Here is a 17,167-nt window from a genome sequence, read left to right on the forward strand (position 1 = left end):
ATACTTAAGGCTGTGATGCACGTGGCACGAGGGCCTCTGTAAACCACAGTGTAGCCCATTGACACAAAAGCCATTATTCCACACTGAACTCTAAACAATGACCAGTCTGTATTTGAGCAACCTTAACCAAGGAATTGGTTTAGGGGTGAATGGTATCACAGGCCTTTTTATACTGTACCCCATGAATGGCTATACATGTCTGTTTACAAGATATGTTCCGCTTGGCAATTATATGAAGTACAAACAGAATCAACCTGAAGCAAAACAAACAGAAAATGTGTACAATATGGCAATCGTTTTTATAATGCTACAGTAATAATTTATTGACCGGTACTAACTGTTTCAGATGCAGTCTTTTGGACAGGAAAGCAACATCCATATCTGAAATATATACTGAACAAAAATATAAACGCAACATGCAACAATTTCAACCATTTTACTGAGTTACTGAGTTCATTGAAGGAAATCAGTCAATTTAAATAAATAAATTAGGCCCTAATCTATGGACTGGGCAGGGGCGCAGCCATGGGTGGGCCTTGGAGGACATAGGCCCGCCCACTTGGGAGCCAGGCCCAGCCAATCAGAATGAGGTTTCCCCACAAAAAGGCTTTATTACAGACAAAAATACTCCTCAGTTTCATCAGCTGTCCGGGTGGCTGGTCTCAGACGATCTTGCAGGTGAAGAAGCCGGATGTGGAGGTCCTGGGCTGGCGTGGTTACACGTGGTCTGCGGTTGTGAAGCCGGTTGGACGTACTGCCAAATTCTCTAAAACGACAGAGGCTGCTTATGGTAGAGAAATGAACATTCAATTATCTGGCAACAGCTCTGGTGGACATTCCTACAGTCAGCATGCCGTTTGCACGCTCCCTCAAAACTAGACATCTGTGGCATTGTTTAGTGTTATCAAACTGCACATTTTAGTGGCCTTTTATTGTCCCCAGCACAAGGTGCACCTGTGTAATGATTGTGCTGTTTAATCAGCTTCTTGAAATGCCACACCTGTCAGGTAGATGGATTATCTTGGCAAAGGAGAAATGCTCACTAACAGGGATGTAAACAAATTTGTGCACAAAATTTGAGAGAAATAAGCTTTTTGGAAAATTGCTCATGAAATATAGGACTAACACTTTACATGTTGCGTTTCGATTTTTGTTCAGATTTTTTACACAATCACGGACTTGCAGGAAATGTTTTTAAGATTTGATGTATGTTGATTTTCTTTTTTGAGGCATTTGTTTTTCTTCCCTCTCTGCATAACAGCTCATTTGGGTTGCGGTTCCCTTACCCTCAAATTACTGTCAGAGCAAGAAGATGTTTTTCTGTTAGTTAATGATTTGCAGGCATGAAGGAAAACGATACCTGCCAATCTCCATTTTTAGCCAACATTGAAAATAGGACTAGGGGAAAACTACTTATGGTGAAATAAAGAAACGTTTCTTTCAGAGAGCCCAACATCCTTCAACTGCAAAACAAAAGTAGTCAATAGCAAGTTTGCATAGTCAATTTTGTCTTCAACTCAAATGTACTGATCATTATATCTATATATTGAATAACTAAGTATGCAAAGTGCATGTTTGAATGTAGAGTGTATCCTGCCTTCTAGCTAGCCTGAGGCCTATTGAGAGTGTTGTATGAATGGTGACTGCTTTAGAGTGTCAGACTAGTTGCACTGCTCTCTGATATTCCATTGGATAGCCTAAATCCTCCAGCAGAGAGGCATTGTGGGATGGAGGGGTCTGCCAAGTCATGTGCTTGAATTCCCCCTTGGAATGTATGAAGGGGGGAGGAGAGTGTGGCGATGCCACTTATGAGAGCTCCTTTCCCCCTTGGCTGTGAGAAGAGCTCAGTAGCATTGTGAGAGCATGTGAATGAATAAACTTCATTTGCATGGACTACGAATTGTAGCTCTTTAATTGGTAAAGAGAGAGAGAGAACCTGGGTGCTTCATGTTAAAATGAGAAAAGCAGAATGCTGTGATAATGATGCCCTATGAAGTTTGTCATTTGTCACTCTGTGGGTGGGGTTGTATCGCATACAATGTAACTTCAAACCTACATTTTATATTATTTTCCTGGCTTTGAATAAATTGACTTCACATTTTAGTCACAGACGAAAGTACATGTAAGTCTTTACCTTCATTTTGAATAGCTGTTTAATCATTTTCAATCAGAGATGATGGGGGGGATTGAGGGAGAGGAAAAGGGACAGATTGTGCAAAAATCATAATGTTTCCATGGCAACTTGTTTATGCCCGAATGGTGCATCTTGTAAATCCGATTGGCGAGAGAATGAGGCCTTGTCTCCTCCAAAGCCTGAATGGAACTGCCTAGGCTCTAAGTGTGTAGGAGGCCCAAATGAGTGAAGAACAAAAGAGGGCTATTTTTTCAGTCTTTCCACAGTTTGATAATGAGCAGCGCAGACAATGGAGATCAGTTTGCTTCTTCAACTTTGCCCATATTGCTTGTCCCCTTGCACCTGGTATATTTGACACATATTTGATGAAGTAGTTTTGCTAGCAGTGGGAAAGATACTGGGACATTTGTGTTTTATTTGATTAGATGTCTGCTTGGTTTGTTCAACCAGAGGCATGTATCAGTGATGGTTCACAGAAGTTGACATCTTCATTGACAGGCTGATTGAATGTCTGTGATTCAGTGTTTGACCATAATGGAGCCAAATGTCCGCCTGAGGTTATAACCTTAGGAAGTATATTTTAATGCAAATATGTTGACTCCTAAAACATCAATTTAACATTCAAACAAAATATTGACTTAATTTTTATGCTTTGATTTCAGAGCAAGTAGAACAATAAAAGTTTGTTTTAAAGGAGTGTTAATTTAGCTTGTCTCTCACTCAATGTTTTTAGAATGATCAAACATTAAGATAACAATGCTGTAAAATGTTAACAGAAGCTGGCTTAATCTAGCAGCCCCTTATCTATAAGCAATAATTCCCCCACGGTTTAAACTGGGTGTTTTTCTAATGTTTATTAGATTATTGACTTTGAGGGGCTGTGTCTTGAGATTGAGAGCAGCAGTCACCGTATTGTGTCTCTGCTGGACCCCAGTTAATTTTATTTTGCATGTGAGGCTGTGATAACAGGTTGACCTGGTACCTAATTATGTTAAACAGGATCTCAGGGCCCTCGAAGCAGAGGCAGCATCAGGCCCAGGGTGGCAATGTACAGCAGGAGGAGAGGCAACCTGGTCATGGAGGATTAGCTCAATATTGAAATCAAATCCAATCTTCTTTTTTTAATCTGTTTTCACAAATGCACTCAGTGCAATATTGCTATTTTTCCCTGCCCTGGAAGACCTTGACAATTGAATTTCAAGTCAATAGTTGCAGATGTTATTATGCTGATAGCTATTTTGCTTATTGTCATTGTATCACTATCCAGAATGAGACTGACCATTCATTGTTTTCCCCCACTATTGTCTGTGATTGTTTATGTAAATGTTGGTAACTTGTTTGATTCAGCCTTTAAGACCTTGAGTAAAACATCTCTATGTTGTAACAATGAGTTATGGTGATTTGAACATGCTTGTACCCATATTCTATATAATGCATTTTATTTGTGTATCACCATGCATCCTAAACTGAAAAAGATCCTGGTGTGCTAGCTGCATGTGCAGATAACAGCACTTTAAAACCCCACTGACTGTGGAGAAAGCTGTAATAATACCATTCTTCCTCTGATGAAAAATGACCATTGAAAAGACATGAAAGGATTTGTATGACGGCAAACTGAATGAAATGGCAATCATTGAGCACTCCTGATGAATATGCCAATCAATCTCATTCATATTCATTCCACTTTAAAACACACATAATACCCCACTGTCTCTGCTGATATCTGTCCTGAAAATAATAGTGATGAATAAAAATATAAACTCCTGCCTGCCATGTTAAATTGTCACTCTTTAAACCGCATTTCCTATGGAAACTAAAGTAGTGGGAGGATATTCAGAGCTTAAAGCCTTAATCGTGAAGATGACCTGTAATTTCCAGTGTTCAGTCTTGAATCTGAACAGTCTTTTGCTCTGCCTCTTAGCTCTTCTGAGCAGCAGTCCTGTTGGATCAGCACAAAGGGAATGGAGAATCTGTTTGGACATCTACTTGTAAAATTGTTAATAATAGTAATAATAGGCAGGCAAAGAAGCTTCACAAAACCTGAGACATCCTATTCAGCACAGAGCAGCAGCAGACATGGTATTATGTGGTTTTAAAGTCATCCTTGAGTTATATCCTTCTCTGCCATCCACACTCTGTTGTTCATTTAGTCAGGTTTGGGGCATTTATTGTTGGTGTTTTTGTACTATTCTCTATTTTTGTTGGCCCACACAGTCGGCCAACTATCAACAACAATTGCTCTGCCAGTGTATAGAGAAATATCTAACATGGTTTTTGTCATATTTTTCTATTGATGTACTCCATTTTGAGGTGCTTGTGTGAAGCCATAAAAGTGAACTGAAGAAGGGACTACTGCTGAGAGACTACAAAATAAGACAATCAGTGTCGGTTTTGTAGACAGCTATGAATTATGTGTTGGTCACTTCAGTTTGAAATACAGTTGGTTTTGGTTTCTTTTTTTATACAGTATGTTGCTAGTCGGCGGTTACCGCAAATGCAGTGAACCCTTTGTTAGCCGCATTACTTTGTGCTGGCCCGTGGCCGTTTACCTTATCCTCCCATGGTCCCATGATCGTAAGTACAGAGGATTATAGCAGAGAGAGCATTGCTGCTTTGTGGAGGTTTGAATGTTAAGGCATCCGCATGCTTCCCATCTGAAACAGTTCAGAACAGTTTGTGCATATATTATGACATTTTGTGACGTTTTTGTTCGTTTTGGTCTTCGGTGATTGGTAAATTGTAGGGATTCTTTAATGACGTGTTAGTTGTCATTCAATAAGAGATTAATCGTTTCCATGAAGAAAAAAAAAATTACTTGAGAAATACTGCACCAAACATCTTAGTTAGGTGTAAAATTGCACGACTAAGATCTCTTTGACAAAAATGTAAAAATGAATGACAGATTTCTTGAGTTATTTTAGACTTTTGAGGAAATGTATACTGGCTACGGCGTCTCAAGATGGACAAACGGTACTATTCACGCTTTGTTCTTGTTGTTCAAGCGAAGGTCTTTTAAAGGAGTATGCGAGCACACTCGTTGGGTTCTCGGCTAGGCGCCAACCGAACCGAAGCATGCGAAAGTCTTTAGTTTGAGAAAGTTTGCTAACAGAGCTGCATTATGTAGCCTACACACTTGAAGAATGCATTTCCTTTGGCTCAGAAACACATTGTAGACAATATGAAAACTAAAGCCAGACATCTGATCAGTCTCTGAAGAAGCCTGAGGATAAGGGCAAATCAAACGAGTTTGAGAAGCCAAACAGAGAAGGCAAACAGAGGACCCACTGTCTGAGAAACAAAGACAACACCAAGCTAACCGCAGGGCCAGGCAAACTGTGCTGACTCCAGACTGTGCACTCTGCTTTGTCTTTATGTACAGTATGGTAATAGTATGCCAGTTCTGCTTCAGTATATGGGGAATAATAATGCATCATCATCACTCTTAAGCTGTTAGCGAGCACAAGGGGCCCTTTTTATTTCACAAATCATGAGTCCCATCATGCATGGCAAAGAGCTGTAATCCCACGTAGAACCAGAGAACGAAGAATTGAGAAAGGGAGAGATCCTAATTACAGCATGTAGAGAAACATGGTCGGTGCAGACTAGATACTAAACGAGCCATGGTGGATTGGCATAGTGGAATTAGGGCACATACCTTTGTCTAAGATACCATAGCAAACCATAACTTATGTTTCTGACAGACAGATAAAAGCAGACAGACAGACAATGCTGACTGTTGATTAATTGTATGTGTGTTGAGTATTAGTCAGCCTCCTAACCACCAGGGCCTTAAGATGAGTCATGAAAGCTGTTTTCTTGTCAATTTAACCATGTTGAAATTGGTCTGGAAGAGTGTATATGAAAATCAAATGTAAATAAGGATCAGATTGTCCCTTTACGTATCCACCGTAACCAAATACATCATTATCAAATTGAGCAACGTCACTCTGGTAACTAGGACAAGGTTGTTTAGACTTTAAGCTGAACAAAAATACATTCAACACAGATTTGTTTGACTTCTTACAATACCAGATCAAATATTGCCTACATCAGCTCTTCTTTTATAATGAATTGTGTGGATTAAGCATGTCGGCAGACCTAAGGGTTCTTATCAAGAAGGAAAAAAGGAAATGAAACCACTCGAAGTATCACACACCAAAGGCAATCAGCGGGTCCAAATCCTCAAATAGAATTCAGCAGTGTCTGTTGCTTTGAGTTAGAGGGAAGATATCAAAATGAATGTGAAAGATAAGGCGTGGAGCATCTCGATAAGGCATGCATGCCATCTGACCATCACAGTGCTGTGTGTTTATCTGTACTTTCCCTCGCCGGGCGCAGATTAAGCTCAGTCAGGACCCGGGCAGCCCTCTGTCATACTGATTTCCTATTGACATCTACCCTGGCAATGTGCTGTATGTTTGCTAAGGTAAAGATAGGGGATGTTTGCTTTGTTTACAGTGTTTTAAATCAAAGGGAATTAATGTAAATTAATGCATGTGTTTACCGTATAACTACTTGGGCTCTCGGTTGTTATCTGTGTGTTTGATGTTGTAAATACCCGCCCCTGCTTCCCTTAACCTGTTCCTTACAATGAATTCACTCATGATTTATTTTGCACCGGCTTTAAGTGAAGTGAAATAACAAACAACTGACTCTATATTTGGGCGTTTTCACACAGTTTTGAGCTATAGTTCAAATCGGTTAGAATAGTTTGATTATTTGTATTTTTTTCACTTGGTCCGGTTGGTTTCACATTTCTAAATGTCAAACAAACAAAAATTCCTAAACAAAACCACGTGCCCATGCAAGTAATTCGTTCTTTGGACAAAAATGTTCATGTTAAATCCATCCATGATTATTATAAAGATTCATTTTTGTTTCCCAATCTTCATATTACTTTTACTTTGGTTTTCCAACATCATGCGGGAGGAAACAGCGCAATTGCCGCTCTAACTGCGAAGTGAATATGCTATATTCAGTAGCCTATATTCCCGGTATAGCCCCCGTCTGCATTGGATGTGCTCCTAAATGCATCAACTCTCACAATGTTTCAAAGATATCAAATTATGCTCGCAGTTAACAAACTTATATGACTGCGCAACTCTGTTTTTTTTTTCCTGTGTTTGGTCTGGACTGCGTTCTCACCTGCAAAGAACCACACCACCACTATATGAATTGAATTGGACCGAGACCACCCTTTTTGAACGAACCACGGTGCTTTGTTTAGTGCGTAGACCAGTCCAAACGACCGAACTAGGGGGATAAACGCACCAGAGTTCGGAAAAAAACGCTCCAAACCAATTTGGTATGAAAGCCCCCTTAGTCGCTGTTCAGCCAGACACAGAAAAAAAACACTTGTGTGAAGAGAAGAGTGGCATTTTACAGAGTAATTACACACTGTTACGCAATTAATGTGATCTATGCCGAAACGTTGCATGTATGGTTATTAGAATATTTGAAATATTCTAATCTTTCTCTGTCATATTTTGTCTGTTTCAGATTTCAGTATGGGAAGGGCTTGGTGATCTACCCAGAGATAGGGGACAAGCTGGACATTATCTGCCCAAAGGCAGACATGGGGCGGCCATATGAGTTTTACAAACTGTACCTGGTGAAGAAGGACCAGGCAGACCAGTGCAGCACGGTCATGGACCCCAATGTGTTGGTCAACTGCAATAAACCTGAGAAGGACATCAAATTCACCATCAAGTTTCAGGAGTTCAGTCCAAACTACATGGGCCTGGAGTTCAAAAAGAACATCAACTACTTCATCACATGTGAGTATCTGGCATTTTACCTTACTGGTTTATCTTATTTTACACCATCTATAAACATTTTATTTATGCTTACAAATTACAACACAATTGTTCATGGATTGTTCATAGTTTAAAGGAATAGTTCGGGATTTTTGAAATGAGGCTATTTATCTACTTCCCCAGAGTCCGATGAACTTGTGGATACCATTTTTATGACTGAGTGCAGTTTGAAGTAAGGTGCTAACTAGTGCTAATGCAATTGCTAACTAGAGTTAGTGCAATGACTGGATGTCTATGGGTATCCATGTTAGCAGATACCCATAGACTTCCAGTCATTACGCTAGTGCTAGCTAGCATTGGCTCACGAAACTATCTCTAACTTCCTTCATAGTAGACACATAAAACTCTGACACTGGGGAAGAAGATAAGGGTCATCCTTGCCAAAATCCCGAAGTATCCCTTTAATACAGTCCTGACATGGAATACAAACGATTCAAAAGGCACTTAAATGCAATGAGGCTTTTCCTTAATCTACAATTTAGAAATGGGTATTGCAGTGCTGCGATAAAATCAAACAGTTGTATTTTCCATGGGCTTAACGTTCCATAGTATGCAACATATAGAAGAGGTACTGTACTTACTTGTGCCTTTTACTTGGAATGAAAGCTTATAAAATATTTGCTGTGCAGCATGTAACTTTCTGAAAGAGACCTGTCTAGTACCACTGAATTGATTATCCTGCTGAGCCTGAAATCATTACAGCTCACATTAACCTCCCTCGGCCCCCCATAAACATTTTCTTAAGGTCGTCTGAATATAATGTATGTTGAATAAAAGCCTTATCAAGTAGTCCTTGGTCAGGAATGCCTCAGCAGCCTTGATATCATTTTGACCCATTGTGTTTAAGTACAGCCACTACTAGCCTAGCTCTCCCTGCTCAGCGCGACTCTAAACGCAGTGGCGTTTCTGAGTTTTCTGAGGCAAAATCGTTTCTGTCAGATCCGGTCAGTTGCAATAACACTAAAACTCAGTGGCAGAGGGGTCAGCTCCAGTCAAGCAGGCCTGATTTGTTCTGTTACACATCGCTGAGCCGAGCCCATTGGCTCTGACATCCTAACACCAGCACATAATCGACTTCAACTGACTCCACAGGCCCAAGGCTGCTTTTCTTTAACCCTCTAATCCACATGGTATGTCTTTAGATAATCACTGGTGGCTGGCTGGGGAAGGTACTCTGCTATTGTCCTATCCTCTCAGAGATCTAGCATTAGAACATCAATGACACCATAATGTCCAGTCTCACTAATGTCTTCCAACCTAACGTGAATGACCCATCAAAACATTCTGAATGACTGGTGAAGCATGAACAAAAAGAAAAGGCTTGCAGTTTTGATGCTTCCCTGTGAGGAAAGCAAACATATTGCATATTTGCCACAAACCGATTACATTTTCGACTATCCTTGAAAGTAATCAGTATATTTTCCTCATGTTCTTTAGTCTTGTTCCAAAAGAACGATTTATGTGGTTTCACGACTAAATGGGCCACATTTATCAAAACGTGTGCACACTGAATGTGTAAGAGATGTCCCAGCATCACATGTACAATATGTTGGATCAGGTATCCAGTATATTTTTGGCATCCATTTGATAAACAGTGCCTCTTTTTTTTGTTTAAACTCCCTTGATATAGGGGAAATGAGCTCAAGTGCTTGTTTAATTACTGAACTCTGTAGCTTTCTGAGTAGTGATGGATTAGTGATGAAGACGAGAGGCGAGGCAGAGTGCACTCTACACTGCTGATTCAATTGTTTCCTCATAAATCAAAGTATGGTTTAATAAAACGCAGGATGTCTATTGCCAAGAGTGCTGCTGTCAGTGTGAGTCTCTCTGAGATCTTACTGACTTTGTGTCTTTGATGATCTGATCAATAGTGGTCAACTTCTACGTTTCAAAACATTAAGAACACCTTCCTAATATTGAGTTGCTCACCCCCCCTTGGGTGGTGGACACTTTTGAGCATGAAAATCACAGCAGCGTTGCAGTTCTTGATACAAACCTCCTACTACCATACCACATTCAAATGCACTTAAATATTTTGTTTTACCCACTCACCATCTGAATGGCACACATACACAATCCAAGTCTCAATTGTCTCAAGCCTTAACAATCCTTCTTTAACCAGTCTCCTCCCCTTAATCTACACTGATTGAAGTGGATTTTACAAGTAATATCAATAAGAAATCATAGCTTTCACCTGGATTCACCTGGTCAGTCTATATCATGGAAAGAGCAGGTGTCCTTAATGTTTTGTACACTCAGTGTATGTCAGACACAGACATTAAATAAAATATATATGTTCGTAAGCCATTGACAATATAATATATTGTACAATATGTCCATATTAGAACATATGTAATTCGTTTACTTGTTGGTGTATTGAAACCTCATTTTCAGAAAATTGGCAGAGATCCTAGGGGTTACATTTAGAGTGTACCAAGGGCGTATAAAAGCTGTTTTATGGGTCCAAGTAGTTTTTATGACATTAGGGAAAATAAAGTGCCTCAAAGAGTTTTCCCGTTGAGGTCAGATCTTTGTTTCCTTTGACTCAAAACAACTGACCATGAACATTCCTCAGACAGTACAGATTAATCATACACTATTTTCAATTGGTATGCCAAATTGTCTCAATCTAACTCTGTGATAACAATTTTTCAATTAGGTATCACTCGACTGATAAGATTAAACTTCCCTGGCACTATAATATTGTCTCGAGGCAATGGGGCACTGCTGGTCCAGCTTTGTGTGCACTTTAACTCTCTCTCTCTCAGAATAACTGTTGCTTTATGACAAACTGTACTTCTTTTACTGATCTGTGGCAGAGAAACCGTAATGCTTCATCAAAGATTTGTGTACTGCTCATAAACATCATCAGACCAGAGATAATGCCTCTAATTAGCTCCAGTGATTGGTGGAGAATACAGTACACAGAGAAGGCTAGCATTAACTTTTTAACTCCCTCTCTCTCCTAAGAATAAAAATATATGCCCTGGCATACAGGGCCGGCATTATGGGTGGGCCTTAGGGGGCTTGGCCCGCCCTACCTCCTTGCCCATCCAAGTAAAATATAGAAATATATTTATAATTTATTTATATCAGAGACACATGCCGACAGACAGACACATCAATCTCAGATAAAGCATCCGAGCGAGCGAAACAATGCCCCTCTGTCTCTGTATGTGTAGCCCATGTATCTGATGCCATACTCTTTTTGACCAGACAGCATCAGATACATGGGCTACATATAGTAAGACAGAGTGGCGCTGTTGCGCTCGCTCCGATGCTTTCTCCGGTGAGATAGTTTAAGCAGAGAGGAAGAGATGAAGCGAAAGGGGCTCACTCTTGCCAAAATCTGTCCAGAATATTCCCAGTGCGTTTCTATGGGCTTACTATGCAGACCTAAACTTGTCACCTGCATTCTCGCCTTTGTGACAACAACTCCTATTGTTAGGGCGGAGACATGAGCATCTCGTCATTATATACAGATCTCTGGTTTCAAGCAGTCTCTTGCGAATTGGAAAGGAAAGTTGGCGGATGCACAGTGCACTGTTCAGATGCTGGCTTCACCTAAAATAAATGTATGTTTTGCTAATATTATATCATTACTCCTAACTAAAAAAATTCTAAGTACTTCACCAGAGAGCATGACTTAGCCACAGAGGATCACTAGCTTCTTAAAATTTCTTTGCTGTGGATTGTTTCAAATAACAAACGCATAGAGCTACAGTGCCTTCAGAAAGTATTCACACCCTTTGACTTTTTCAACATTTTGTTGTGTTAGACTGAATTTAAAATGGATTTAAGTGAGGTTTTCAGTCATTCCCAAACCTGCGACCAAAAACAAGCTACACACAGTATGGGCAGTACCAAAACAAGTAATCTAATATATTTAACATTCTATTGGTTGCAAGAATTCTGTATAATAATTAAAATGTAAAAACATTTTGTGTATCAGTTCATAAACCATGTGCCATGGAAATGGTACATCGGAAATCTCCTCCAAACTGTATGGTGCAGCTATACATTTTTTGGTCCTTAAATGAAACTGGTATACTTTTTTATTTATCACAATTTTAATGCAGGGCCGACAGACAAGTTCCTTACCTTCTCCCCTTTCCACTTGCCTCCTCCATTTTTTCAGTAATGATGCAATCAGTTGGTTATAATTTTGGTTAGAGCAGACATTTCTATATATATTTGTTTACTGCATGTCTGGCATACCAGTCCTATTTTTTTATATAACGTTTTTTTTTTAATCAATAACTATATTTCAGTATTTCATTTTTCCTAATATTTGTTCTGTCTTTTCTGGTGGATTAAATTGAAATTGCAACCAGCTTTCTATGGCTTGTTTTTAAAAAATAGCAATATTTTGGAGATTTCATTTTCAAATAACCGAAAGTGAGAGGTTGTACTAATCTGCTAGAGAACCAGTTCGGATTTAAATCTAGTTTATGTATGACTGAAGCCTTTAGTGAGAGGTCCAATGCTTTAATATTTAATCATTTCTGCCCTCTGAATTACATTTTACATTTTTGTCATTTAGCAGACGCTCTTATCCAGAGCGACTTACAGTAGTGAATGCATACATTTCATACTTTCTTTTCTCCGTTCCCCCCGAATTCATATTAAAGTGACAATGCCAGAGAAGCCGGTGTTTGAAGGATACGTCTCGGGCCAGCAAACCGTGCCAATATTAGAGGTCGACCGATTAATCGGAATGGCCAATTAATTAGGGACGATTTCAAGTTATCATAACAATCGGTAATCAGTATTTTTGGCCACCGATTTGCCGATTTTTTTTTTTTAATATATATATATATATATATATATATATATTTTTTACACCTTTATTTAACTAGGCAAATCAGATTAAGAACACATTCTTATTTTCAATGACGGCCTAGGAACGGGGGTTAACTGCCTTGTTCAGGGGGGATTCGGGGATTAATTTTTGCAACCTTCCGGTTACTAGTCCATCGCTCTAACCACCTGCCTTACATTGCACTCCACGAGGAGCCTGCATTGCAGGCTGACTACCTGTTACGTGAGGGCAGCAAGAAGCCAAGGTAAGTTGCTAGCTAGCATTAAACTTATAAAAAACGATCAATCTTAACATAATCACTAGTTAACTACACATGGTTGATGATATTACTAGTTTATCTAACGTGTCCTGCGTTGCATATAATCAATGCGGTGCCTGTTAATTTCTCTTCGAATCACAGCCTACTTCGACAAACGGGTGATGATTTAACAAGCGCATTTGCGAAAAAAGCACTGTCCTTGCATCAATGTACCTAACCATAAACATCAATGCCTTTCTTTAAAATCAATACACAAGTATATATTTTTAAACCTGCATATTTAGTTAATATTGGCTGCTAACATGAATTTGTGTCACTTCTCTTGCGTTCCGTGCAAGCAGTCAGGGTATATACAGCAGTTTGGGCCGCCTGGCTCATTGCGAACTGTGTGAAGTCCATTTATTCCTAACAAAGGCCGTAATTAATTTGCCAGAATTGTACATAATTATGACATAACATTGAAGGTTGTGCAATGTAACAGGAATATTTAGACTTAGGGATGCCACCCATTAGATAAAATACGGAACGTTTCCGTATTTCACTGAAATAATAAACTTTTCGTTTTCGATATGATAGTTTCAGGATTCGACCATATTAATGACCAAAGGCTCGTATTTCTGTGTGTTATTATGTTATAATTAAGTCTATGATTTGATATTTGATAGAGCAGTCTGACTGAGCGATGGTAGGCAGCAGCAGGCTCGTAAGCATTCATTCAAACAGCACCTTCGTGCGTTTTTCCAGCAGCTCTTCACAATTCTTCAAGCATTGCGCTGTTTATGACTTCAAGCCTATCATCCCCTGAGATTAGGCTGGTGTAACCCATGTGAAATGGCTAGCTAGTTAGCGGGTGCGTGCTAATAGCGTTTCAAACATCACTCGCTCTGAGACTTGGGAGTGGTTGTTCCCCTTGTTCTACATGGGTAACGCTGCTTCAAGGGTGGCTGTTGTCGATGTGTTCCTGGTTCGAGCCCAGGTAGGAGCGAGGAGAGGGACGGAAGCTATGCTGTTACACTGGCAATACTAAAGTGCCTATAAGAACATCCAATAGTCAAAGGTATATGAAATACAAATCGTATAGAGAGAAATAGTCCTATAATAACTACAACTTAAAACTTCTTACCTGGGAATATTGAAGACTCATGTTAAAAGGAACCACCAGCTTTCATATGTTCTCATGTTCTGAGCAAGGAACTTATTAAACGTTAGCTTTTTTACATGGCACATATTGCACTTTTACTTTCTTCTCCTACACTTTGTTTTTGCATTATTTAAACCAAATTGAACATGACTCATTATTTATTTGAGGCTAAATTGATAGTATTTATGTATTGTATTAAGTTAAAATAAGTGTTAATTCGGTATTGTTGTAATTGTCATTATTACAAATTAACGAAAACAATCGGCCGATTAATCGGCAGCGGGGGTTTCTGCACCCCAATTAATCGGTATCGGTATCGGCGTTGAAAAATCATAATCGGTCGACCTCTAGCCAATATATCATCCATTGTCCTTTCCAAGGTAGCCACATTAGACAAGATGTTGCTAACTTTCTATAAAAATGCATTGTAGTGAGATCATTTCTTTCTTTCGGGATATGAATACAGAGAATGTTCACATCACCGTCTGACTATTTTATTGGTAAAATACACGGTAATGTAAAAGTATATAATTTCTTCATTGTATTTTGTTTGGAGTGCTCCATGTGAACAATGAGCATGTATCTGGTGTATCTGTTCTGATAATGTTGAGGGAGAGCTGTGTGTGAGCATGCATAGAAGTACCTGACCTGCTGCGTGCAAATGTAGGAAAATGCCCTTCTGGGGATGTCTGATTTCTGTTTGTCTTAACTCACCACATCCACCACTTATAACCTGAGCTACTCAGTCATTTTTCTTCACCTCACACAGTAGCCTAAGTCAATGGAGTCTGTTTTTTAACATCCATTGCGAATTATAATAGTTCCTCACCGGCCTTGATAATCACCAAGCCTCAGTGTGAAAGAGCAAAACATCATGATCTGATGATCCCATATATCCAGTGGAAATGCCATGAAATAAAGTACCTGACATTTTTTCCCTTGCTCAAAAATAGTTCTCTGTCTTGAGCTCACTGGCGCTGGAAACTGAGGGCCCGGAATAGGCTAGTTGATACAATGTTACAAGTTCGCTAGCTACAGCTTTGGGCCACACCCAGTTGATTGATTTGATACAATGTTGCACTTTACTAGCGATAGCTCAAGTCAAGACAGATTAAAAGGGAGGAAGAAAGGCAGAGAAGAGAGATGAATGTGATTGAAAGTACCTGAATGTATCAGGATATTTTCTGTTTTTAATTGTTGGCTTTAGACCTACAGTGCATTCGGAAAGTATTCAGACCCCTTCCCCTTTTCTACATTTTGTAAAGTTACAGCCTTATTCTAAAATGGATTAAATAAAAAAAATCCACATCAATCTACACACAATACCCCATAATGACAAAGCGCAAACAGGATCTTAGAAATGTTTGCAAATATAAGTCTTATTTCTATAATTTCTTATTTCTATATTTCTATAATTTTTCAGACCCTTTTCAGCCAGTGCCCTTTCTTGAACCCAGTGGAACATCTCTGGAGAGACCTGAAAATAGAGAGGCTTGAGAGGATGATTTTTTTAAACCTTTATTTAGTTAGAACAAATTCTTATTTTCAATGACAGCCTAGGAACAGTGGGTAGTTAACCTGCCTTGTTCAGGGGCAGAACGACAGATTTGTTTTACCTTCTCAGCTCGGGGATTCGATCTTCCAACCTTTCGGTTACAAGTCCAACACTCTAACCACTAGGCTACCTGCTCTGCTATCTGCAGAGAAGAATGGGAGAAACTCCCCAAATACAGGTGTGCAAAGCTTGTAGCGTCATACCCAAGAAGACTCGAGGCTGTAATCGCTGCCAAAGGTGATTCAACAAAGTTCTGAGTAAAGGGTCTGAATACTTATGTAAACATGATATTTCAGTTTTTATTATGAATAAAAAAACTGTTTTTGCTTTGTCATTATGGGTTATTGTGTGTAGATTGGCCAGGTGGGAAAAAACTATGTAATTACTTTAGAATAAGGCTGTAACATAACAAAATTTATAAAAAGTCAAGGGTTCTGAATACTTTCTGAATGTACTGTATGTATTTTACTTAGTCTATAGGCCAATGCATCATCAACTATCTCGGAGTTCCATGCGCTCATTTCTTTAGCTGCCAATAGATCACAGTTTATCAGTGTCCATATGGCAGAGGCTGGTGCTCTCCTTTAGTTGAATTTTTACTTTTAGATTTTTATCATTTTAGTTCTGATTTTTATGATTAAACGCCTGACAATGATTTTGAAAAAACAAAAAACTTTATTCATGAAATGAAACAGTTCCACGAAAATGCACATATGAAACTACCTGGCATGCAGATCAGTATAAATTGATCAATTGTAAGCTTCCCCAAACATGAAACTCACACGCCGCTTATGGTCTTTACTGTAACACCCTTTCAAAAAATGTCCCGTGTAAAAAAAAAAAAAAAACATGCCCGCGTATGGAAATCAAATGCCCGACCAACTGATTCGTTGGCATAGTTCCCTCATGTTTACACTGACATGGAGAGGATTATCTTTGTTGACTGTATGCACACTGGTATAGTTTGTGCACATGTTGTGTGTTGGGAGTCAGTTCTCGCGCTGGCTGCACTGCATAGTTCAGCCCCATAATAAACAGAGTGACTGTGGTGGCCTGTGCTGGTCACCTACGCCCTCCCCCTGTGGTGTGGATCTTTTCCCATGTGCCCCTGTGCAGAGGGTCATCGAGTCTCAGCAGGAGGGGTGTCAGTAATAACCCACTGATGTCAACTCCAACCTGACCACCATTTGGCATCAGGGCCACAGAACTGCAGGAGAAAGAAACAGACATACTGGAGTGATTATACTCCCAGAGAAGAAAACAATCCTCCAAACAAAAATCCATCTTAGCATGGAGTTCTTCCATGCTATTTATCTTGTTCTCTTTTCAGAAGACAACATATCCCCTGCTATGAATGATGTGTATGTCTATGTACAGTAGGTTATTTGTTGGGAGAGGGATCATTTTTGTTAGCCTGCACTAAACCAGTCTGGCTGTGTT

General features: G+C 39.4%; 1 protein-coding gene across 1 annotated transcript in view; it reads left to right on the plus strand.

The window, feature by feature from the left end:
• Positions 1-17,167, plus strand: part of LOC106603306 (ephrin-B1) — an 81,041-nt gene that overhangs the window by 33,165 nt on the left and 30,709 nt on the right. The window contains exon 2 of the mRNA XM_014196820.2: positions 7,634-7,911. Within this exon, the coding sequence (XP_014052295.1) occupies positions 7,634-7,911 (278 nt within the window). The remainder of the gene's footprint in view (positions 1-7,633; positions 7,912-17,167) is intronic.

The sequence above is a fragment of the Salmo salar genome, chromosome ssa04 (genome assembly GCF_905237065.1).
Source record: "Salmo salar chromosome ssa04, Ssal_v3.1, whole genome shotgun sequence".
NCBI lineage: Eukaryota > Metazoa > Chordata > Actinopteri > Salmoniformes > Salmonidae > Salmo > Salmo salar.